The sequence below is a fragment of the Cavia porcellus genome, unplaced genomic scaffold (assembly GCF_034190915.1).
Source record: "Cavia porcellus strain 051 isolate PalLab524CR breed Dunkin Hartley unplaced genomic scaffold, mCavPor4.1 scaffold_2, whole genome shotgun sequence".
In the NCBI taxonomy this organism is placed as follows: Eukaryota; Metazoa; Chordata; class Mammalia; order Rodentia; family Caviidae; genus Cavia; species Cavia porcellus.
Genome location: NW_026947485.1, coordinates 35,849,449 through 35,876,744, shown reverse-complemented (window position 1 = coordinate 35,876,744; position 27,296 = coordinate 35,849,449). Strand labels below are relative to the sequence as shown.

The 27,296-nt window shown below is 35.2% G+C and overlaps 1 protein-coding gene across 3 annotated transcripts in view; it reads right to left on the bottom strand.

Moving 5' to 3' along the window:
* The window catches only part of Chchd3 (coiled-coil-helix-coiled-coil-helix domain containing 3), a 269,090-nt gene that overhangs the window by 37,560 nt on the left and 204,234 nt on the right, over nt 1-27,296 (bottom strand). For all 3 annotated transcript variants that reach the window (XM_063240579.1, XM_063240587.1, XM_013150504.3), the window contains one exon: nt 23,823-23,893. In XM_063240579.1, coding sequence (XP_063096649.1) covers nt 23,823-23,893 — 71 coding nt within the window. The remainder of the gene's footprint in view (nt 1-23,822; nt 23,894-27,296) is intronic.

Sequence of the window (27,296 nt, the reverse complement as noted above, 5' to 3'; positions counted from 1 at the left end):
TAAGAGTGAGCATTTTGTGAAGATGAAATTCATGAAGTCTGGTTCTTTTCTAATAATCAGTTTGCCATACAAAACTAATATTTCTGAGAGCAAGAAGGAGACCAAATAATGCTTATTTCTGACTCATTCCATGTCCAGTGCACTAAAAGGGAAGCCAAATAATGAAAAATCACCTGGTCTTAGCAAACTATATCTTCTCTTGCTGGAAGCAAAAAGTTGGACTCTATTAATGTTTAAGTCTTTAAACATTAACTATGCCTATGTTTAAAGCAAGTTTGAGGTTCAGATTTGGCATTCATCCTTTTTAAAAGTATGTGCTAAAAGAAAGTTCCATGACACTCCCTAGATTGCTTTCATGAGCATTTGAGGAGCACCTTTCCCATATATTAATTCACTTGTTCATTTGGCTTCATATTTAATTGCATTTTCTCTCCAGAAAGCCCTTAATGACACCACCTCACATCCAACCTTCATAATTTGGCTTCCCCGAACTGGAGATCAGAGCTTCCTAGGCACTGTCTTACTGCCATGGTGGGCCAAATGTGATTCTCTCTGGATGCCACCGTGTTTCTTCTTCTATGGCAGGGGCTTGCCTGACTGCTCCAAGCCATCATAGCAACAGAAGCCTTCCAGGAAGCAAGAGGCTATTAGAAGCAGGCTGCTTGGGTCAGGGCCACATTCTACTCCTGGTAATAGCTGATGCACGCTTCCATCCATATTCTTTCATTCCACTGTTTTGTGACAACACTCCCTCTCATACTTGCAAAAAGGATCACGACCAATAAAGAAGGTAATGAAAGATCAGGGAACAGTAAAACTTTTCTAGAATTTGCCTCCATCAATGGGACATAAAAATTGGAGTTTTAAGCGGGAGGTAGGTTCAACTATGACTAAAATGGCAGAGACACACAGAGTATCTCTGTCTATACCTGGAACTTGAAAGAAAGGTGGCAATTTCTGTGCACACCCATGCTTGTCCCCAGCCCCACAACCAGCTCTAAACAAATTCTAGTTGGGTAAAGCAGCCTTATGGAGGGTAGTACTTTTCTGCATTATAAGGAAGTAAAGGCTTAGTAATTTCCTGAGAGGGTCCTGGCTTTTAAAATTGCTCTGGCATTACTCATAATGTATGCGTCCACAGGATAAACCGAGAGCCTTTCCCTACAATTACATTTGCTCACAGGAAAACACAGCTATCATTCTGCGGATTAAGGTATCACAACTAGTACGATCAAAGATTCCAATGAAAAGCAGAGTTTTTAACACATACCAGACATTCCACTATACCAAAGTGTACTGATACAAACAAAAAAATAAAATATGCAAAGTGGCTATTCTCCTTGGGTCAAAAGTCCTATTGAGCAAGAAGCTATAGGTACCATTTTATAGTAACTTGCAGATATTATAGCTAGTTATTCAAGAGTCAGAATGTCAGACTTTCTTTGACTCTGGGGTTTGTGTGGAAAAGTGAGCCACAAGTGTGTCCTGAGGCAAAGCCAATAGGTAATTACTCCAACACTGCCAGCTGGGGATAACTGGACCATTAAGCCCACTGGTTAATGATTCTCTTAGATGATTAGCACCACACTACTGGCTACAGTGAAATCTTTGGAGATACTTGCTAACCCATGGGCAAGCTAGCCACCCTTTCCCTGGAGAGGACACAGTATTGCTTAGAGGCTCTAGTCCATCCCCAGTACTGAAGATAGCAAGAACAGGTAATAAAGCTAATTAGAGTTAGTTATTATTTGTTATAGTTACTACTGCATCTAATGACATTGCTGCCGACAGTAATGTTTTATGTGGTATCTTCTTCATCTGGCAACCTTTTCATAAATCAAAGCAAACGCCAATACCCGACAGTTTCTTGTACAGCTTGCCTGACAATAAATGTTAACACTGAACCTTAGCTGTTATCAATCTTCATAAATGTGTCCATGATGTGGTAAGATGGCTCACATTACAGTGGGGCTGCTGCTAATGTGTGCAGGGTAGTAACCCACTGGGTTAATGGGACTTGACAGTCGTATAGTTTTAATTGAGCCAGAAAAAGGAATGGCTCACTTAGCATTTTCTTAAAGTATACAGGAGTTTTCTCCTCTATCCATTGGTCCCATTGGTGCCTTGCTCAGAAAATGCCTATAATCAAGTTTAATACAGACTCATATTGCAGGCAATAGAGACCTCATGGGGAAGGTAGACTTGTTATTCAGTATTTAATTGGCACTGTTGGTGGAGTTACTTGACTTGAAGATATCATGTGTTTTCAGGTTCAACTGGAAAATGTTAACGAGATGTGCTTTAGTTTTGGAAAAAATATGTATGCATGCAGTCTACATACCTGTGAAAAACAGTCCTCAAAAATAACAGAAGTCAAGAAGTTTTCAAGTACCAATAAGTTTTTCCTTGACAAAAATTGACACTTTACAGAAACCTAAAATGAAGGAATTTCTAATCAACAACAAATCTTAATCCAATAAATAATACTCTATTGTGTTTTGAATTCTACTACAGTACTATCTACTGTACTCTATTGTCAAGAAGAAAGCCCTGCTTGTGTTGAGCACATACTGCAGATGAACTCTGGCACTTAGCTAATGTCCAACAAAAATCAACCCTCTACTAATGGCTTGTAATAAAGGTCATCAACAGTTAGATAAATCAAACCATTAGGTTGGACAGAGATATCACAACCACAGGTCTCTAGTTTGTTGAATGGATCTATATTTCAAGATGTATTTCCCAAGTGCAGATAGGCATAATAAAATTTTTACCCTCAAGAAAGTTTTAAGCCAAGTGAGGTTCTAAGCCCATAAACCCAGTACTTGGGAAGCTGAAACAGGAGGATCACCGTGGGTTCAAGGCAAGCTTGGAATTACATAGCAAGCCCTTGTTTCCAAATGCCTGCCCCCATCAAACCACTTTGTCAATTTTATTTCTGTCACATATTTGCTGGTACCTAGTAACATTCTATCTCAAAACACACACACAGACACACACACACACACACACACACACACACACACCCCAGAAGCATTCAATTCAACTGGGAATGACATTCATACACTGCAACTAGATGTATGACCACAACAATGGGTTATCTAGAGACTGGTATTTTTACTTAGCTTTTTGGACATGTTTCACTATAAATTCCAGAGTAAAAATATTCTGAGAGTCTAAATTGAGAAGCAAGACAGTTTTATGAGTTCAATAAATAACAATATTGAGTTCAGTAAACAACAATATTGAGATTGAGTACTTATTGGTGTGCAATTACTATGATATGGCTCAGGTACAATGCATGCCTCATAGGGTTCACACTGGGGAAGAGAGATGGGTACTGGCAACTGTGAGACAAAGTAGGCTGTAACAAGGGTTTCAGGGCTGAAGATGTGGTTCAGGGTAAACACCTGGCTAACATATGTAAGGCCCTGGGTTCAATGCTCAGTACTGTCACATAAATAAGGCTTGAGTTATACAAACATAGTACAAAAAATAAACAAAAGGAGTTGCTGAAAAGATTTTGCAAAAAAACCAAAAATAAATCCACAAGAGGGGTTTTGGTAAATGGAGGGGTTCATCAAGAGGGAAACAGAAAGAAAGGTATCCTAGGTTATATATGGAAAACATGATAAGGTAAGATGGGGACGAGAGGATATGCTCTTCCTAAAGTGCAGGAAGAAGGTGTCAAAGGTTATTTTGATACTGTGGCTTAATATTACAAGTTTTGGATGTTTATACCAACTTCTCTATTATGATTTATTAGGTACTGTCAATTATTCAGCTTTGAAACAGAAACCTACTTTGCTTTTAATCACATAGATTGAACTGATGGATGAGTATGTTGTGATTGCAAGACAAGCTGTTAAAAAAAAAAAAAAAACCCAATTATCATTGGCCACTACTTATCACTGCAAATCAGGATTATCACAACACTGTAATGAAGTAAAGAAATTTGGATGTTGAGGTTGAAATAAGACAGTAGCTGTCACTCCTAGTTCTTAATTACTAAATATTGTATTCATAAAAATAAGCTTCATTGTTATCTACAATAAGCAACGGTTGTACATAGTTCATAAACCATAGTTATACTAATAAAGTTATTATCAGTTGTAGGTATTAGAGAACTACATTAGATTTCATATGAAAATAGGATTCTACTATCTGCTAAGTAAAAATGTTTAAAAACTACCAGATGGTCTAGGAGATAGAAAACTCTTCCTGAGACTTCTGCAGTTCTTGTACAACCAAGGAAGGCCATTCCTGTGACTAGGTTAGTAAAGCCTCCTAAATTCAGAATATAATTTAACCACACACGTGCAAATATACTCACACATACACAACTGCACTATTTTTTTCCTAGTCTGCTTCTTTACTGTCCCCAAACTCCATTCTTAATTGTAAATGGGCTAAACAGGCTTTTAAGGATTAACCTAGACACTCACAAGCACTATTTTTATTTCTGGGAAAAAATATGGTCCAAGGGCCAATCAACTGACTTCAGGACAAATTTTAGGAAGAATCTTCTTGTTCATTAAAGACCAGCAGCCCAGGGGCTGGGGATTTAGCTCAGCGGCATGAGCACCTGCCTTGCAAGCAGGCAGTTGTGAGTTCGATTCCCGGTACCGATAAAAAGGAAAAAGACCAAAAAAAAAAAAAGACCACCAGCCCATGAGCTAAAATAAATGTAAATATTCTAAAGATATGACAAAGTATTAGGTAAAAACTATACCATAAACTCATTATAGCAGCATTTATCTGAGCACAGTATTTCAGACATATTTTAAAACTACATTATGTAGTTCTCATTCAGTATGCTAAAATATAATCATTGCTTTGAGCAATATTGCTAACTGTTGATTAATGATTTGACAGAAAATATTTGTCTTTAAATATATACTTTTAGAGGCATGGTATATTCTCAAATGCAATTTTATTGTATCCAAGGATTATCCACTGGAGAAATATACACTGGATTATAGTATATGATGAACAACAATTAAAAAACACAAAATTCACTCAATAGAAACTTGAACCATTAATGACTATAATAATTAACTAACTACTGACTGCTTAGGATGTGCCGAGATAATAAACAGACCTCGCTTAGTGCCTATATGACATCTGTGTGACTAACAACATTTTAGTAGATGTAGAGAACATTTTATAGTGGGCGGGATAAGAAATAACTTGCCAGAATAAGTGGCTGCATTATGTGAGATATCTGTAAGTATTGTGCCCAATAAAATTTTTGCAGATGTAGACACTTATTATTTTATTATAATTACATTGACCTTACAGACTGGAAAAACTAAAAGAAGGCCTGATAAGTTAAAAAGAAAAAAATCAGGAAGACCAACAACCACAAACATGAATAAATGACTATCTGTGGTAGCTGCTACAGCAAAATCTATAGCATATTAACTTTCCCTTTTTCTTAAATCAACTTCCTAGATACTCCATCATACAAAAGGGAAATTTTATGGTACTAAGTACAAATAAATGTATCATTAATAAGCATGGATCAGCCTTTCTACAGAAACTTAGCATTCAAATCTTTTAAAGATCTCCGCCTTAATGCACTCTCTGGAGCAATAATCTTATTTTCTCTGCATCATCAAGTTCTGAGAATGTATTTTTCACTTATCTGATCATCAGTTAGAAAAGGTGAAGATGTGTATACATTTTGGTTCTCAATTCTACTGTTAAATCAGATTCTCAGTGCTTTAGTTTCCAAATGCTCCAAAAGAGGTATGGATTGACATTTCTGTCAAAGGACAATTTTTTTGCCCTATATTTTTTCCCAGAGTTAATGGAAAAAGTTCTACTACTAATCTTTTTCAATTCACCTCTAGGAAATTACAAACTAGCAGCAAAAATTGTAAAGACTGTGCCAAAATGCAGTGCTTTTAAATTACACAAGTCAAGAAGGCCTAAAATTTTCACAAAAGAGGCTTTTAAAATAAACAAACAAGCGAACAAATAAACAGTCTTGGAAGGCTGGGTTTAGAATCACAATGTGATAAAATTTGTAAGGTCAAATAACTTGGGCTTTGACAACTCTATCCTTACTAGATTCTTAAGGAAATTGACCCTATGTAAGGTTGAGTATCTTCTAGTTGTTTATAATTTTACCTATATTATTTTATTAACTCATACACTATCACCATGAGATATTATATGCATATTCATTTCCTAAATCAGCATAAATAACCTCAAGGGGTTAAGTAACCTGATGCTATATACAGTTGGAAGGATGAGCTGTAATTCAACCCCCATGGATGTTATAGAAATGCACGTACTTACTAGTTCCTAAGGGTTTAAGAATAAGTTTTAGTATAACTTCGTATACTATAGCATTAAACACATCAAGACAGTGTGAAACCATTCAAGAGAATGAAAGTATTACAGGATATTTAGAAGAGACACTATGGTAACTACTATTATGTTGGGTTATCTTGTGGTGAAACCCTATGTTGCTTAAATTGTTTGGTTCTGACCTGTGTTGTTATGTTGTTATGTCCTCTTTTATCTCAATCTCCTTTTTAAAAAAAATTTATTTTAAATTATTTTAATTAAGGGAAAATAAATAAAAAAGCAGGATATATTATAGTAACTTTTTTGAATTCCTATTAACTTGATTTGAACCCCTGTATTGCTCTCACCATCTTGTTTTGACTGATTTTACTCTATTCTGTTTTGTTTGATAGTATCAAGTTTGAAGGTATAGGCAATTACTTTGAAGGCAATAAGATTCACTATGATGCCCATTCTGGTTTGACTCTTACCTTCTTTTGAAGTCCTGTAATGTCTCCAGTGTTTTGGTTTTATTGGTTTTGTTCTGTACTGTTTTGTTTAATTTTATTATACCTGATGATATAGGCAATTTTTTTTAAGGTAGCAGGAAGCATTATGGTAACCATTGTTGACTACCTTGTATTGTTTTTACATCATGTACTATGTCCATCCTTTGTTTTGACTGACTCTGTTTTGCTTTGTCACATTTGGTTTTATTCTCTTCCAAAAAAAAAGTAATAAGAAACTGTGGGAGTAATAAAACCCAAAATGTATAATTGTTATTGTAAAAAAGAGAGGAAAAGAAAGTGCTCTAAAGGATACAACTGCATGTATGTTTGAGTATGTAAGATAGATAACCATATTACTAAGTTTTTGTTGGATGATTGAACAGAACTGTTTGCAGTCTCACTGTTTGAATGTCCACTTTGTATGCTTTAATTTTATAACTTGAACAACTATTTCTAAGATGACAATACGTAATCTATTAACTAGTGATTTCTTACTTTTTTTTTGAAATTCTGTTATTACTTGTACCCTTTTTCTGTTTTTTTCTCTTTAAATAAATGTTTTAAAAAAAGAATAAGTTTGTTTCACTGCAGTCTTTTTTTTTTTTTTTTTTTTTGTATTTTTACTGTCACCAGGGATTGAACTCATGACCACAGGTGCTTATGCTGCTGAGCTAAATCCCCAGCCTTTAGTCTTTTGTTTTTTAACCACTGAAAAATCATTAGAGAATTTTAGTATCTTTCAGAAGCAGCAAGTTTCAATGTACTATGGCAGATCAAGACTTATTATGCAGCTATTTTTTAAAAGTGAATTGAATTTATATGTACTAACCAGGTGGGATATATCTGTAAGTACAAGTTAAAATACATGTGGTATTATTATGGACAGTTAAGTTAGAAAGAATATAGGCAGTCAGACAGGAATAGGCCCTCGAGACAGTTAATACAAAAGAGGAAAACATTATAATTGTGGGCGGAAGCACATCTGTTGGAAGCCAGGTCTCAAGATAAAGACAGAATGACCTGGCCTGCATGCTTCCTCAAGGGATAAGTGGTATCCGTCAGGTCCAATAAAGTCTAGACAGATATCAGTCATCTTGGCTGGTAACCAAGACCCTCAAATTCATCCCTTGCTGAAAAGTTTTATTTTTTCCATGCATACTTGCTAAGTGACCTGCTTTTCCACTGGGTCAATATTACCTACACGCTATACTTACTATCTTATTGCTTGATCAAAACTCTAGCCCACATTATACCACCTAATGCTTTTCCTCTGTGCAGTGGGGTCCACAGCATCCACTCGTGTCCCCTCCTGTCTCTCTCAGGAGCTGTGTCTCTCTCAGTAAAATTTTCTACTTCTAACTTCCATTCAGGTTGGGAGTTACCTTTATTTTCCATGTATTATCTGAAGGTCCTATATCAGAACAACACCATACTTTATATGAAATAATACAAAGCCTAAGTTTATTAATGTTTCTATGTATAGAGATAAATGGTGAAGGATAAATATCAAATCACAACTTCATAAGCTTTACTTCTGAGTTGACTTAAGAAGAGAAAAATTACATTTCCATGTTACAAGGGAAAAAATTATTTTAATAATTTAAAAATCCAACAGTACTGAGTAATTTTGTATTGTTACTTCCTGGGCTAAATCTCTAGAGGGAGGTCAAGAGGCAAAAACTGGTCATAAAATTCAATGGAAAGTAGACAAAATACTTAAAATGGTTTACTTAACATCATTATCTTCAAAAAAAAAAATAATACTATCTTCAAGTAGACTAGCAACAGAAAATTTACGTAGAATGTGAACAAATTTTATATATTGTAGTTACATTCAGAGTTACAAACATAAAAGACTAGACATCCAGAGAAATCATAAAAATAAGCCAAATTTGCAACTAACACATCTCATTGCAATAACATGCAAAGTTTGGTTCAATAAGCACTCTTAGGAAAAAGACATCAAGGCTGGAAAAACCTAAAAGGTTTACATTTACTATTTCAATGGTATAAGAAGACAAGGTTCTTTCTCTTACAGTGCCCTAAGATTTTTTCTAACAATCTTTCAAGAACCAAATCTTTCTGGAACTCTCTCTCCCCAGCTTTTCAATCAAAACTATTATTTCCTGTGTCCTATTCTCTAAAGTCCCTGAAGTCTACTATGAGATGATTAATATGGCAAACTAGTTTATCCTTGTTTTTGAGTGTATATTAATATACAGATATAATAATGATATAGTAAACAATAATTATCATAAACATATACAACAAATATGTGCCTAACAATATATTAGCATATTTGGAATAAGATTTCCCAGAAACAATTAAAAAGGTATATAATTCTAGGAGTAAGAATAGGGTAGGTAGTAGGAAAAAAAACAAAATATATATATACACATACGCGTATATATATATATATATATATATACGCGTATGTGTATATACAGAAACTAAATATATATACACACACATGCGTATCCCCAGTAAGTAGAACTTCTGGTTGAACCTTTATCCTATAAATTTTCTCTTTCAAAACACAGTAAACTCCTTTGAAGTATGATCGATGAATATGGCTTCATATTTCACCCAACTCCCTGCCACATTAATCCTGACCATCTGTAGTATGAGTCCCTTCATTTTTATATTAAACAAATATAAAAGTTATATTCTTGAATTGGAATTTGATACCTCTATGGTACATTGATTTCAATGAGTGTAAAACTTTTGAGCACATGGACTCAAACTTGTATTTCTGTATTTTTGATGCCAACGGAACGTAGACCATCAAATGGGCCTTTGATAAATGTGGTATATTATTAATGAAATTAAGTTCTTCAAATGAATGAATTAAGTTCAACGCAAAGGTGTCACAAGAATACATTTTAAAAGCACTTAGTAGTACTTCTAAGTAACTTTAATTTGTAATTCCCCATGATTTAGGAGATTAACTCATTTTCAAAAATCATTTGTTTATGGTTTTAGACACACAATGTACAATAAAGATGTATTTCTGTGACAAAAAAATGTATGTCAATGAAGTCTTCACTCATTTGTTCGGCTTTTTTCTCTCAGTGAAAACTTGAGCCGGTTAATGACAAGCAGTACCAAATGAGCTGTAATGGAGGTGTTATGAATGTAAATCAGTGAGGCCTGATGCAAAACACAGCAGCATCTGGGCCTGCAGCTTGCAAAGTAATGAGATTGTGACTACGAGCTGGCACCAGGCTTTGATCACTTCATCTTGTTCAAGAGCTCTGCTGGGGAAACAAAGGTGAGAGGGGCTGACCTACCCAGCGCTTGCACAAGAACGAAAAATGAAAGGGATCAGAGATAGTCCCCTTCTGTTTTTTCTTCCTTGCCAGCACACCCCTTTTCTAGAACTGATGGTTTCCTAGTTGGGTGCCCAGCAGTAAGCAGACTAAACAGGCTTCTATCATATGAAGTGTTGTATCTGAACATGTCGACAGTAATTGGCAATTCATTTTTCATCCTGAAAGCCGAAACAGGTGTATGCTACCTTTGAAATCCTAATCCATAAACCTTGCTGGATGGATCTCTCACACAGACAGCATTGTTGAGATCTAGGCCAGTGCCAGGCTGGTGGACTTCTAAGTCTCCACTGACCTGTCTTGCAAATAAATAGGTATTTATGTAGGCAGAAGCACAAGAGGATTAAATGAGGAGCAAATGGCAGTGCATTAAAAAATAAAAACAAAAAATGCCGCCACTCAACTGCAGCAGTCCTAGGTATTTCTTGTGCGAATATTGTAATTAGCAAATGACTGACTTCTTGTTTGTAAAATCATTATAGAATGCACATTTAACATACCAAAAATGGAGGTTTTAATTCTTGAAAAGAAGTATAAAGCCGGATGTATTACTGAGCAGTATTTCTTGCCAGCTTCACCCAGAAACACTAGCTGAGGTGACTTGTGAAACACAGCCAAGAGCAAGAACTCTCCTTAATGAGCACATCTATCAATTTTCAAGGGATGCAGTTGATTACCAGCATTTAGACATACACACTCACAAAAGGAACAAGGTAATTTAACTGTTGGCCACCAAATTAGAATGCGCATAAAATAACTTTAAGGCAGCCATGTGAGCAAATTGGGGATGGTTGGGATGCCTGGCGACACTTTAACATGTGAACATGTGTGCTTTCATTTCAACATGTAAGGAAGGGCCAAGATGCAAGCTTGTACAAGTTTTCAAGCATCCTGCCAGGACTCAATAAATAGTATGAACAAATTGCTGCTTAAAATTATTTTATAAAAGTACACAAATGTTACTCATTGTACAAGTGTTTCAGTTACAAATGCTACTTTCAAAATCCCTTTATCAAAAAATAACTTGCCACATTTAACCAGGCTTGCCTTAGGCTCTAGATTAAAGAAGAGTACAAAAGGCAAATGTAATCTAGTAAGGGAGAAAGACTAATTCTTAAGAAAACTATCAAAAGCAAGATATATTCCTCCCTATTTCTATAGCAATGAAATACTGAGTATAGCCCTGACTTTGAGATAAGGGCTTCAAATTCTAATGAAAAAGCATGATTATGAATAGAACTAATAAACATAAGTTTCTTAAGACTATGATAAACTGAAGAAACATTTTATCTAAGGCAAAATGTACTCAGGAACTGGAAATTTCCAATACTCTTAATATTTTTTTCCACTTAAAATTAATTAACGGGAATTCAGAATACTTAAGATACAATTAGCATACAACAGAATACACTGACCATAAGTGTTTACAGTATATTAAAATCATATATACCTGTTTATCATTTGGCTCACTTGTCTCTTTCCAGTTAAGGTCCCTCTATCTTTGTCAAATACTTTCACATTTCTATCAATATAATTCTACTTTTGAGCTTCATATGAATGGAACTGATATAGGAGAATGAAACTCCCAATCTACTATGTCCAGTATGAGTTTGTGTTCTCTAAAATCGAAGAATGAATTTTAGGAGCAACTGAGGTTAAGAGCAGAATATAATTATTGAGAGAAGGAAAGCTTCTGTTAGAGAGAGACAGAAGGGGTCCCAAGTAGGTTGCTAATGATTCTGTCTTTTCCAGGGACCTTTTATAGAGTAAAATCATGAGGTTAGATGGGTCAAAGGTGGGGAAAAATGGGAATTTGCAAGGTGGGAATAAGGTGGGACAGAACTTTGGTTAACCAATAAGATTAATAGCTCAGATAAAACTGTCTGTAACAGAATCAGAGTAGTAACTGTTTTATGTCTGGCTTCTTTTTGCTTATCATAATATTTCCAAGATTACCTATGTCACACATACTGATGGCTCGTTCACTCTACCTCACTGCTGAATACAGTATTCTGTAGTATAAACACTATTCATACCACAATTTGTCGAACCATTCTACCACTGATGGCCATCTGGGCTATTTCTAGTTTTTAATTACTATGAATAAAACTCCTGTGAACATACCTGCACAAACCTTTTTTGTATGTACATTTTTATTTCCTTTAGGTAAATGGCCAAGTCTGAAACTCCTGAGTCATACAGAAAATATGTTTAAATTGATTTAAAAAAAAAAAAACTCACAAAACTGGCAAAAGTTTTCCTGAGTGGTTTTGCCATCTTTTTATATTCCCAGAAAAGTATAAGAACTCTAGTTTCTCCACATCTTTTTGGACAATTGTAACTATCAATATTTTTTAATTGTCATCATTCAAATGATTTTCATTTGTATTCTCTGTTTAACTAACAATGTACAGTTCCTTTTCATATGCTAATTGACCATTCTTATATCTTCCTTTGAAGTGTATCCTCAAGTCTCTTGCTCATTTTTTAAAATTCTCTTAATGTTGTCTTAAGGTATGCAGAAATTCAATATTTTGATACAATTTATCAAGTTCCATATTTTGTTTTCTTACTTCCTAAGAGAAATCAGAAAAGCCACCAATAGGAACCCTTTCTGGACTGAAACTGTGAAGGATGGTGTGAAGTGAGCAGGGCAATACTGGTTTAGGTATAATTATTCTCAAAGTTCAAAACTCAATTATAGTATACGGTTTATTCAGACACAGTGAATGCTCAACTATATACATCCAGAAGTTCTTTATCTAGGAGTTCCAGAAAAGATGGTGGATACATAACAGCAGGCTACAGAGGCTCCCTGAGATAGTCAACTTAAATTCCAAAACTAATACAGCCTGGGGAGTCCCGAACAGAGGGAGATGGATCCTCCCAACCCAGGAACAAACTAAGCTGAGAGAAACCAATTAAACAGTGTTACTATTGGAACAGCTAAAGGCTCGGTGCTCCGCGGCTGCACTTGAACTTGTGCAGCCCAGACTTACCGAGCTACCTGAAAGTCCGCCACTTCAACGCACTGGAGACGCACTCACACTGAGGCCAGGGGTCAGCAAGCCGAATGGAGAGCTGAGCTGGCGGGGAACCTACGTTAACCTGCCGTGAGTGACGGGAATAAAACCAATCCACAGAAAAAGGGGCTCCAACACATCACATTCTGGGGCCCCGCAGCCTGGCAAGAACAAGGAGTAGCAGTGACTTCGGTAAGCTGCTCCCTTCTCCAGCGGGATTGGTGGGTTGTGGTTGGCTTGGGTCATGCCGGGCTGAGACCCAATAGGCTAGCCCAAACCAAGTCCCTATGCCTGATAGTGCACCCTCATGTAGTGAAGCCCTCAGCAGGTTAACTGACCCGGAGGGGAGAGCCCAGCATATGCTGCTCCTATTTGTACCTCCTTAGTACACTGCAGTGGGCAGAAGAACCTAGTCAGGACACTTCACACAAACTGTAACCAACAAAGAAAGAAACTGGGACTTCCTATATACACCTGTGTGGAAGGAACAACAAATATGACAAGAGGAAGCAACAAGAAAGAGTCCCCAGCCCCAACCCTGAGAACATTGATCCAGGAAAGGTAAATGCAAACATGCAATATCAGACACAGCACCAGGAGACATAAAGAGATATCTTCGGGACCTCATAGACGAGTTCAAAAGTGAAATATTTAACCAAGTAAAGCAAGATATAAATAGATTAATAAAAGAAATGCTAAGCACCTCTCAAGAAGACACAGATGGAAGAATGGAGGAACACAAAAAAAAAGGGGAGAATTGTTTGATGACGAATATAAAGAAAACATAGAATAAATGAAGCAGGTTCAAAGAGATTAGCAGGAAATTAAAAACTGCATTGAAAGCTGGCAAAACTGCTTGAAAGAAACTAAGTATAGATTATCCAAACTGGAGGACACGTTTGCAATGTGGGATTATGAAAGGAAAAATTTCTTAAAAATAACAAGGAAATAAGCAGCAACAATACAAAGGCTAGAAGACGACAAGAGGATCTATAACTTGAGAATAAAGAATGTGAATGAAGAAGTAGGGGTACAAGCAAAGGAACTACAAAGGCTATTCACAGAAATAATCAGAAGTTCATTATCTGGTTAAAAGCAGGGAATAACTGGCAGCATTTGGAATTTGCTCACCAAACTCTGGAGAGATAACAAATAAGTAGTGATTATTGAATAGTGGAAATTATACAACATTCCTGATTATACTGAAAGCTATCATGTTTATGGGAAATTTCTTTGATACAATTTTTAATCTAGCTCAAGTCCTAAGATGGTTAACTTTATAAATATAAACAAGGATGAAATTTTAAAATCTGCCTTCTAGAACTCTTCTTGGAACATTTTATAGTGCATAGCAGGTCATTCAGACAACAATTAACCTTAGTTCACCCTCTTGCAACTTTTACTGCTTCCTACCTGTATTCTAAGTGGTACTCCAAAGCCAAATAATGTTTCCATATCTTTAAAAGCATGAAAGGAAAAAAAAAATCAAAGAAATTTTTTCTGACTGGAGCCTTTAAAAAGTAAATGAACTCTGATTGGAAGGTGCAAGAAGAAAAAGTAGCTCCAGTTAGAAACAGCTTTGAGGAACTATGAACTATGCAGTTAATTACTCAAATAAGTAAGGATCAATAAACAGCAAAATACCATACACTCTAGAACTCTCAGACATTCTCATTTAATATATTATGATACAAAGAAAGAAATAAGCTATCATTCTGGCAGACTCTTCATTTATCTAACTAACAGGGTACAATTAATATTTCATATAACATGTAGGTTATACTAGATTATTAATGGACAGTATTGATTAAGGAAGAAAGTTCAATGATAATGTACCTGTAGGGGAAAACAGTATAATTTGTTATCCACAAGGAAAAAAAAAAGGGGAGGTATCATGAATTCAGGAGCTTAAGGGCCATGAAAAAGTAATAGACTGGTTTTGATCATTTACATGTTACACATACACAGATTACATTAAATGAAGGAAGACACTCAACAGTCACCTCCCAAAAAACCCAACTGCTATACTGGGGACAGAGAAGGGAATTCTAAGTGACACATTTGTGACAGAATGAGGCTAATCTCACTGTACCTTCATGGCTTATTTTATCACTTAAGATTTCTTCACACGCTATAATGAAGGAATAAAAAATTTCCACACTGATCCTCTTGACCTTGTGACCAAATGCAGAAATTATAGCATGGTAGAGTTGCAGTTTATACTGCTGTTTTTGCAGGAATAGATAATACTGCTTGTCCTTGGTTTACAGCCTTGCTCCTGTCCTTTTTAGCCTTATACGCCAATTAGCTTCCCCACCCTGCCCTGTCCCTTTCTCTGGATACCACTGAGTTGAGTGGAATGTGGGGGGAACAGGCAGGAAGTATAGAAACATATGGGTTGAAACCTAACTCCCAATGTTTCTTAGTGGTTGGGTTCTTTTCCCAACCACTCACTGCTGAGACAAAATACCTGACATCCAAAACAAAGGAAGGAATGGTTTATTTGGCCTACAGCTCATGTGTGTTTCAGTCCACAATCTGCTCCAGGTCAGGGTAGCATGGCTGAAGGGCAACAGGGCAGCTGTGGCAGATACCGTAAGTGACCAGAGCAAAAAAGCAAAAGGGCAAAAGGGGAAAGAAAGCATGCCTTCTTCCCTCCCTTATGTTTATGTTGGCTACCTGAGCATGAGCAAATGCAGCACTCATACCACCAATGCCAGCTCTGGACAATAAACAAATCACAAAGGTGAGACTCAGCAGCCTTCGAAAGGCCAATCCCCCATGACCACATGAGGCTTTGGGGGACATTTAAACACAAACAATAAAACACTTAGCATTTACTTTTATTTGCTTAGACAACAATATATAGATCCAATACAAAGATCCAATACAAGTAGTAAAATACCAAAGTATTTACCTGAATGGATCTGGACTCCAGTCTTAGTAGAAAACATTAAAAACAAAAACAAAACACTAAAACATTAATCATGTAGTTTCTTCACAAATGTTAACCAACTGTAAATGGTTTATCGTAAGAAACACTGTCAAATATTGGTGCATTCTAAAGCAGATCTTGCATTCTTTGAAGGCAATTTGGTACAAAAAGGAAACCCAATTAACCAACCACTAATCAACCAAAAACCAACTGTCCAGATTCACAGCTTGAAACCTAGGTCTACTCTACATATCCCTGATGATACAGAAGAAATTATAACATCATCTGAAACGTATCTCAATATAGCTATGTAGTTCAGTCTTAGAACTGAATAAAACTGAAGATCTTTCTTTTTTATTTTTTTGGATGAGAATTAATAACTTTTTTTCATAACTTTCAATCATCTCAGTTTGTATTCTCAAACAAAGATGACAGTTACAATTTACATTTTATTCATGGAAGAGATACTGAGTCAAAGATAATAAATAACTCCCTGGAACTGTGGGTTCTAAATAATCAAGTCTACATTTCAGGCTAATTGTGTATTTGCCAATAGCTTCACATGCAAAATAATGAACAAACATTTTTCTTCAATTTCAAAACTAAAAAATTCTCCACACTACAGAAGGTGCAAGAAATACTATAGAAGTGATGTAGGTGTGTTGATGTTTAAAAAATAAAAACCAATGAATAACTTGACTTCTAAAAATGCAATTGTTACCAGAAGCTTATGCACAAAGGGCACAGGTATATTTACTTTATCCAGAATTTTGCCTCTTCAATTATCCTCTTACTAAATAATCAAGATGTTTCTTGGCTCCAAAGGAGCACTGGGAATAAAATGTCACCACTGCAGCTGCTGTATTTCCTGCTCATAGCCTTTCAAATTAAAAAAGGGGGAAGAAAGGTCCAATACAAATGCAGAATTTAATTAGTTAGTAAAAGCCCAAATCCTTGTCTGAAATCCTGTTCTTCCCATAATATCCCATTCTTTTCTTCTTGTGTAAACTTTTCATTACAAAGGAGACAACTTTATAATACAATAACTATTTATAATGTAACTACTGGTAACATAACTCCTGCATTAGAAAAGGCAGTGTGTTCAAATACTGTTTTAATACAATTTGTGTTCAACAGAAACTAAGTCAACTTGGTCATTTAAAATTTGATCAATGTGAATTAGTGTCTTACTGAGATAAACCATTTGATCATTTCAAAATTGATCAATGAGAATCAGAGATAAAACATTTATCATGTACATTTGGTATATTAGATCCATTCGCACAACACTAAAGTAGGTTATAAGTAGATATCAATAAGTATTAGAGATGATGTCCAGGGTACCTGTCAGCTGCAGATACAAATACATGCACAACAGTATATAAAGTTAACCCTTTTTTAAAGGCAAGTAATTCAATAAGGCAGCTGAAATCACTGAAAAATTGATGAGACCTTAACTTCAAAAGAACTAGAAATCCAGCACTGTGAAACTGACTTGTTCAAACTTTTTCTCCTTTTTCGTTGTTGTTTGTTTTTTGTTTTTGAGACAGGGTCTTGCCATGTAGTCCAGGCTGGCCTTGAACTAGTAGTGATCCTCTTGGCTTAGCTTCCCTAGTGCTGGGATTACAGGTGCATGCATAACCATGTCTAGCCTAGCTCAAACTTTTGAAAGAACTTTTAATTAAAAGTTTAGGTAAAAAGCCAAGTAACATAAATTTACCTGACTACACTTCTAGAAGAGATTTAAGACAATTAATCAGAGTAAACTTTGTACTTGCAGAACAATTAGTTCTATTAATCTAATATTTCCAAATTGAAGTCACATTGACATTTGGGTGCAGTGGCTTGTGCATCTAACAGAATTATAAATTTGCCAGTCAAAATCTTATTTAATTATTTTACAGCCAATTAAGCAGGATCTTTAAGCACTACTGCTTACAACTGTCCAGGATCTACACTGTAATTATAGCGAACAGGAGAAACACCTGCAGACAACATTGTTACGTATCATCTTCAGCTTCACAAATACATTCTATTAGTATAGCTATTGAAATCTTACAGGCCCAAAAGGCACTAAACATAATTGCCTACTGAAACCCTAAAAACAAGGATATTTTAAAGTTAAAGGGTTCTACATTAAAGTAAAACCTCTGAATAGTTATCAACACTTACAAAACGTATTTTATCTGTGTAAGTTTTGCCTAGTATTCCTCAGATACTCTCAAACCACCTAAACTATTCCTACAGGGTAACTTATCTTCCAGTACTTTATAAGAATAACCCAAGCTTATTTCCATGAGCCTAAATTTGTAAGTCAGGTTTTAAAAACTGAATAAAAGTGAAAACTCCTAGAATTTGGCATGCAAAGGACTGCTGCCTATATTCATACAAGATTTCATAAAATCATAACTTTTACAAGCGTTTTCTCTTTCAAAGAAACTGAAGCCAAATTAGAAAGTTATATCTCTACTGAAACCATTTCCAAAGTGTTTTCAGGGAACTATGTTACTTTTCATACATTTTTATTTTTTAAATGGAAGGTAAAAATTCCCTACTTTATTCCCTAAAGGTGAGCATGGTAGCAAAATATCTTTAAAACATTTTCTTTTGCTTGATATTAAGTTGTCCTTGTAATGTTTACATTATTTTGAAAGTAGGTTTTGTTATTTGCTTTACATTTGTTTTTCTTTATTTTAAGAACACTTCATGTGTGCATCAACACTTTTGCAACATTTCCTTTCTATAGGTTTAGTGTGATGCTAATGGGAAACACGGTCCCTGCAGCACTCTGATTGCTTTACTGCTACACTCCTCGCACATACTATACTGTCACAAGTGCTTCATGCACTTGCAATCCTGGCGAGAGCATGGATGCTCTGCCTAATGTTCCATTTGGGCTTTAAGAAATAAATACAACAATTTCTTCTATAGCATAATGGTACGACTTGACTTGAACTATCATATCTAACACATATTGAACATTTACTTTGTGGTAGACCTTTGCTTTACATTATATATGTAATTTTTTTTTTTTCATTTTTGGCAGTGCTAGAGATCAAACTCAAAGCTTCATGCAAGCAAGGCATGAGTTATATCACTGAATTTATACTTCCAGCCTCATGTAAATTATTTAATAGTTTTAATTAATTACCTGAAAAACAGAATATAAGGATTAATATGGAACATAATTTCATTCAGTTTAACTATAACATGGTATCAATATCACATAACCAGGAACTAGCATCATAATTGTCTCTATTAGTAGATAATAACAAGGGGTAGCAGATGTGATGTCAAGTGGTTATGATTATTTTAGTAGAATGGAAAAAAAAAGGTACTTCTTTTGAGTAAGAGCTAGATGTAAAAAAATGGTAAATTTATTCAGTGATTTACATTTGAATTTTACAGCTAATACGGGAATAAAGTTCTGTAGGAAAATAAACAGCGCAAATTCACCAACTGCATGTCCTTTAATTATCACTTAAATAATTATAGATAGTATTTAAACAGTATTACAGATGTAACTATAAAATTTTGGCTGCTTAAAAAGATTTTCATTTTAAGTTTGTCTTCCTTTTGTTCTTCTGTGGTGAACTCTAAGCTCCAGGCTGCTAAGAACGCCTTCATAGATGAATATGCAGAATGCAACTAGAAGCATATCTCATAGGTACTTCCATGAATGAATGGCATGTGCATATAGCGGGGAAAAAACTCTTTAATTCTAAAATGTTTAGGTGGTCTACTGCCAAAACTACAAAGTAAGGTATCTAGTATGACTTACTATTTTAAGCATCCCTAAAATAATTCCATTAGTTCTCCTGGTAAGTTGTGCTGACACTACTGCTGTTAGTCATATGCAGCATCAAATGTTCTTGGTCTATTTTTCCTTTATAGGGATTTTGTGTGACCCTCTATCAGGAATATAATATTGCTCTTCTAACTACAGTTTAAAAAGCTTTCATCTCTTGTAGCCAAGATGTAGCCAAATGAATGTTACTTCCACGCGATAAAATTAATTAAATTTTCTTCAAAGGCCTTCAGGGCCTGTTGCCTAAAAGGGATGGCTGAGTATAGGTTCAAGATGTTTAGACATCTTCAAGGGGAAGCTTGTAAGTGCAAATCTGCTTGAGCAGACAGGAGACCATGAAAACAATTAGGCTAGGCAAGCCAGCTTTGTCATGCAATAGATTTTGTTTTGAAGTCCCGTGTTGCTTTGCATTGTTCTGTTTTGATTTGTTGATTTTGTTGTTTTCTTCTCTTTAAAATAAATAAATAAATAAATTTTAAAAATTAGTTTTATCAGTGAAAAAAATTTAGTATACTGCTTTACAAGATTATTTGAGATGGTCAAATATCTAAGGAGAAATAGGCCTACCAAGTAATCCCTGTGCCTTCAAAGATGTTAGGAATCTCTTGGGAGTCCACATGTCATCACTTCCTAGGTATAAAGCTAACAAGCTTACTGCAAATCCAAGTAGTTCTGAGAAGTTTAGTAGGCAGCAGCCAGAGAGGAAAGGATATACACGTATAAAAAGTAGCTGCCCTCTAAAATACTAGTTTTTTGGTTTTGCCCTGCTTTTGTTTTTGTGTGTTGCTAGAGATGAAGCCCAGGACCTTGTACATGCTAGGCAAGGCACTCTGTCACTAACCAACATCCTTATCCCCAAACGCTAATTCTTGAAATTCCTTTAATGTGTGAAACTGGGGATTTTGTTTGTATGGTAGTGAGCCCATGGCAATGTCTGAAGGCACAGTCTCTGGGATTAACTTCTGACATTCATATCAAGTGTTGGAGGGTTCACAAACCACTCTAAGATTCAACACTATGCTAACCTGTCTGACAGGACACATTGACAACTATTAATTCAGTTGTTTTCAAAGAGGGAAATGATATAAAATCAGGCAAGAAGAGATGCACAATCTGGAAGAATTTCAACTGCAAAGCTGCCTTTTGTCTCCAGACCCATTACCCTCTTACTATTGATGAGTGACAATACACACAGAGTATTATCTACCAGGGGCAATTAACAGTGTTTTAGAGTGCAGTTTTATTGAGGCTGCATTATACAGTTCTATAGATTTGATTGCCCATGAATCAGTCAGTCTCCTGCCCCATGCCCCACTGATATCACACTTAGCTGACAGCCCACCATGAATAACAACTTTTGTCAATAAAGAAATTTTAAAGGTCTTAGAGGTTACCTTGTAGGGGCCTGGTATGAAGACCAGACTTTGATAAGGCCAAATCCTTACTATGTACTTTGGACAGATAAAAATAGAATCATATAGAGAATATCATCTTGAAACACAGAGAATGATATTATTGAGGTTGTATATGAGCCAAAGTTTAACCTTAGAGATTCTTGTTGCTTTGTAGAAAGTCACCAGAATGTTTTTTTGTGCTTCATATAGTCTCCTGTTCTCCACTGACATGACACAGCAGCTGGGTATGACTTCAAGGAAGATTTTCCTCCACTAACAGCACACTTCTGTATCTGTAACATCCTACTTCCACCAATTTTTCAATCTTCTAAACTCTTATTTTTGATTCTTTTGTCCCTTCTATCCAAACATTATGGGCTGAATTTCTCACCCTCACCCCCATTTATGTGCTTATGCCCAGTATCTCAAAATATAACTGAATTTGAACAGTTGTTAGTCTTTTAAAGAGGTAATTAACTTAAAATGATTCATTAAAGTAGGCTGTGGTCCAATATGACTGTTATCATTGTTATTATCTTTTTAGGTCAGGACAAAGAAATGCACAGAAGGAAGACACACAGAGCAAAGACAGCCATTTACAGACCAGGGAGAGTGGCCTCACAAGAATCCAACCCTGCCAATGCCTGTGTCTCAGACCTTCAACCTCCAGAACTGTGAGAAAATAAATTCGTTATTTAAGTCACCAAGCCTGTGGTATTATGCAGTCTTGGCAAACAAATACATAGAGAAAACACCAATCTTTCAATAACAATTTTATACTAACCTTTTTTTTTTCACTTGAGGGGGCCTCTTTTCTTGTACTTCTGGTTGTTTACCATACTTCTAATCAAACCTCACATCTACTGTCAGATTACTATTACTGCAGGAGCACAGAGATCAGGGTGCTCACCTGGTCAAACGCTGACTAATAACATCCTGTTAAATGAAGACCAACTTTCCAGCCTACCACCTAATTACCCTGCTGACCTATCCTTGTTTATCTTGCAATAATCTCCTAATGTTATACTACTGATCTTACCTAAAGTTATCATCTAACTAGAGAGCATCATTTTTCTCCCAAATATCTTCAACCTATTCAATATTCCTTTAAGCCTCAGGCCCTTGTAGTTTAAAGTGATCTCTGACATATCTTAAATTATACTTGTTTTCATAGTTACCAGTATAATAAAGATATAGTGCAAGTCAAAGGCTCTCCTAGTACAAAGACAAAAGGGTTTACAGGAGGCCAGGGGTTCAGCTCAGTGGCACAAGCAGCTGCCTGACAAGCACAAGGTCATGAGTTTGATCCCCAGTACAAAAAAACAAGAACAATAACAAAAACAGTTTATAGGGAAAATATACAATTTAAAATATATATTCATTCAGGATATGTTTTAATATCCAAGGTAAAACCAATTCTTTAAATTCTTAAGATCTAACATTAACTTTTAGAGCACTCTTAGCATATTTCTCTACTGCCTCTAAAACTGATCATTTAAAAAAGCCTAAAGATCTTTATCTGTTTAATCAGAATTCAAAACACCTTTTAAAAAACCTCTTTAATCAACATTAAACTAATACTAATATCCATTACCACACAAATTGCACTGTAGCAGAAACTAATAACTTTACCTTACGGTTTAATCATTTTACCAAATGCTTATAAACATGTACAAGGAAGGAGGTCAGAGCCCAATGCAATCTTTCAAACAAACCTGTCACAACACCTTCTCTTCTTTAGCAGTACTAATTTGCACATGTGCCACTAACAGGGTTTATACAATGAAATCATTTATATACTCAAGAAAATTGTGAATGATGTCCTCTAACCTCACATGAGAACTGGCAGTGAAGAGAACGTATAAGGCTATGGGTTACAGACACTTTGATCCATCAATCACAGAACATTCATTTAAACAATTCAAGGAATAATAGAGGTAGCAATTTAACATCACTTTCATAATCAAGGGCAAGGTAAATTCTATGATTTAAATGCTTTCAAGGCATGTGTGAAGAAATAAAAATAATTTAAATACATGTAAGGTGGTATCTAAATTTGGACAAGTGCATCATTTCACTATTCAAAAGTGAATAGTGTCCAGTAATAGAGGTAGCAATTTAACATCACCTACATAAACAAGGGCACGTATGTATTATTTCAAATGAAAATTCTATTACTATTGCTTTCAATTTTCCCTTGTTCAAAAACAGTTGCAGTAAGCTTTCATAAAATGCCCTTTTGTTTTATCTGAGTTCAGAACAGTGGATAACATGGTCCTATTTCAGCCATTCTAAAACACTTCCAAGTATCCCATAACAATCTACCTTCTGCTCAAAAAGCAACAAAACAGGGCTTTCATTTGTTTAAGAATAATCTAATTGGGCTAGGGATTTAGCTCAGCGGCATAAGCACCTGCCTTGCAAGCAGGTGGTCGTGAGTTCAATCCCCAGTACCGAGAAAAAGGAAAAAAAAAAAAAAAAAAAAACCAACCAAAAAAGAATAATTATAACAGTATTAAAAACTTACTTGAACTTTGCTTCCACTTCTTCAGCAGCTTTCTGATACTGCTCAGTGGTAACTTTGTAGAACTCAGAGCTCTGTAGGTAAAGATTGATAAAGTTTTCATTAGGCAAAAAGATAAACAGCATGGAACAATTGCAATTTCATACATTTTCAATCACTCACACAGTAGGAATTTTTCTTGTATAGTGACATGATATTTATAGAAATTTATGTGAAATTATTCACTTAAATTACAGCACCATTGCTGACATATACATCGTAGTTACAAACTTTCATAGTTATGATTCACCATTATTTGACCCTGAGAAAATTCAAAACTTTTTATTTGGATTTATGCTATCTGCAATCTGCCACTGCAATGCTTAAGATCTAGCAATGAAATTTATATGCACTAACATTTGCCTATTAGATCAGTATTGCAAGAAGGATATGTTTTACATAATATTTTTGTTCGCAAAATCCTGTAAGGAACAGAAGTTGTTCTATTACCTCCACAAGATCAAAGAAAAATCAAAATTTGTAATAAATTAATCGGTAAGAACAAAGTGGCAAGTTTTGGTAATTTAATACAAAAAATGTTTATACTACTACATGAACATATAAGTAACATAAACCAAGTTGAAATGACAATATAATACCTTTCTTAGGGCAGCAAAATTAAACTTATTTATTCTGATTAGCTACTTTGAAGCCATTCGTACTATATGAATGCCTATATGAACCCATGAGCCCTCACTCAATGAAATATGCTACAAAATACATAACAGTACAAAAGATCGCAGCACAATTCAGTGGTCTATCGGGTGTCTTTATTCCCTAATCACTCAGGTTTCACATGCATGACTTGAGGTAGTTTATTTTTTAATAAATCACTATTGGTTGATGAGAAAATGAAAATGAAATTCTCTTCAAATCAGTGACCCCTTTGCATTTAACAATATGAGCTGCCCAATGACAGTCACATCTAGGTTTCTAGGATGCAGATAAAATCAATAGGTATGTGATTAGACAGCAGAGTCAGGGTGGCTGGAGCCACGGACAGGTCACCATTTGAGATGATGAATGGCTTTCTATCAACCTGTAGTCCCTACGATACTAACATTTACTATAACCTTATTTGGGCTACGATTTATCTTCCTTGCACCTGATCAATAAAGATGAACAGAACAGTTGTAAGGATCGATTGTAATTTTTTATCATTTCCAAGCACAAAGGTGCATTTCTGACATAAAGACAATATTATAAGTGTACTGCTTCTACATTTTTAAAAATTGCAATTTGAGTGATCAACTGCTGTAGGCTATACCCTGAGAGATTTTAATTTATCTGTAAGTCTAAAGCTATCAAAAAGTTGTTTGTCCTCTCAGATATTTTTACTTTCAGTTAAGTCACATCTCCCTAAGTGTTTTAACCTGCAAGATTTTCTTTCCTTCAAAATACACGCAAGCCATGGCAATTTGTTCCCATAACGTTTGGTGAAGGTTTTCTTTGAACCTTTCTCATAAAGTGGGCAGCAAAAGAGGCAATTACTAATCTAACACTAACAATGATAAGAAGCTCCCAAATTACTCTGATTTACTCTCAAGTGGACACTTTGTTAGGGAATTACCCATTAAAATGCTGGCAAAGCAATAACATCTTGATTAATACTTTCACTTATTTTAAGCACTGAAAGTGTAACATCTGGACAGGATTGGGCTTTTGAAAGACCTGGCTCCTGGTTCTGTTCTGCAACCTTGAGTAAGTATTTCAAATTCCTCCAGCTTGCTTTCCAGTATTCTTAACTCAGAAAATATGGGCAATAACATTAGCCCTGCTAATCTCTACCAAAGCTGTGCTAGAAATCAATCTCTTAAGTGTTTTTGCAGAGTAAGATCAACATCCAAATAAATAATTTGGAAAATGACTAATCTGGGCATTGCACTCAGTACAAATTTGAAATGATCAGAAGTAAACAGAAAGTATTGCAAAAAGAATAATATACAAAGCAAGAATTCTGACATAAAATAAATTACCAAGTACCTCTCTTTTTCATAATGCCAAATGCAGGTAAAATTATTACTAATGACACCAAAATTTCCCAGGACCTATGTTCCCTGCAAATTTAGCAAGTAATGTCAAATTTAAATTCTATGCTTTATTTAGATTCCAGATTTCCACCTCAGTGACCAGTTTACCACATTGCATAATCTTGTAACAAAAATAAAACAACAATACCATACAAACACCAACAGAAAAAAACAAAAAACAAAAAACAAAAAAAACGAAATACAATCTAGTTATTTAAGTAGTTATCGTTTAATTCATTTAAGTAAGTATTTACTTCTTCATTTGACATAATTAGATCCATATTAGCCAATAATGTCCCTTTTAGACTTCCAGGACATTTTTCATTTGATATGAAAGAAATAAAACAAGGCCACAAGTACCAAGTTAAAAATTGTAGATGGTGTTACTGAAGTTCAGAAAGAACAGAGATCTCCTCTGGTCTCAAAAACCATTTCTCAAAATGAAAACTTTTCATTCCAAATGAAGAATAAAACCGTCATAGATTTTTCACCATATGATATTGGTAGTCATACAGTGGAAATCTACACAAGAGAGAAAAAGAATGAGCTGACCTATACATACGAAACAATAAAAAAAGTTAAAAAGATACGGTAAGTTAGAATTCAGAAAGTTTGGTAAAATAAACAAGAATACTAAATAACAAATTCCATTGTTTAAAGCCAAGAGGCAAGAGTTCAGTAAAGAGGACAAAAGGAACAAGACACCATGAAGGAAGGGAACATGGGAGATTTACTGTATTTCTATGTACATTCCTTAAAATGAAGTATGGGCATGCAACTAGCTGTTACTTTGGTTTTAAATATTTTATAATACACACAAAAATTGTGTTACCCACCACTGCCCACAAAGGGCTAGTTAACAAATTATTTGGTCTGATTAGACTATGAAAGTATATTTGGGATAGATACATGCTCAAGAGGTTGGCCAATGGAGATTTTATGTATTCATGACTACATGTGAACACAATACTAAAACAAACGTAACATTTTATTCAGCTTTCCCATGTGAAATAATTTTAAGACTTAAGGGGACAAAAAAATTAAACCAGGTTCCCATATATCACCTAGCTCTTGTTCATGTCAATCCAAAGTAGTAACTTAACAATGTTATAACACTAGTAACTAGTAATTCAAATTACTGCTATTAACTGATGTACAGAATTTGTCTTTTCCCACCAATGTTCTCTCTTTCTGTGTTAAGATCCAGTCTTGGTCTCTTATGTAACATTTAATTTTCATGGCTCCTCAGTCTCCTCTCCTGAAATAGATCCTTAGCCTCTTTTCTGACCTTGACACTTGTGAAGAATACTAGTCAGGTGTTTTGTAGATGTCTGGAAGTTTGGACTTGTCTTGTGATTAGGCTCAGGTCATGCATGTTTGGAAGTCTGTGCCTGACTTTGGGAGCTAT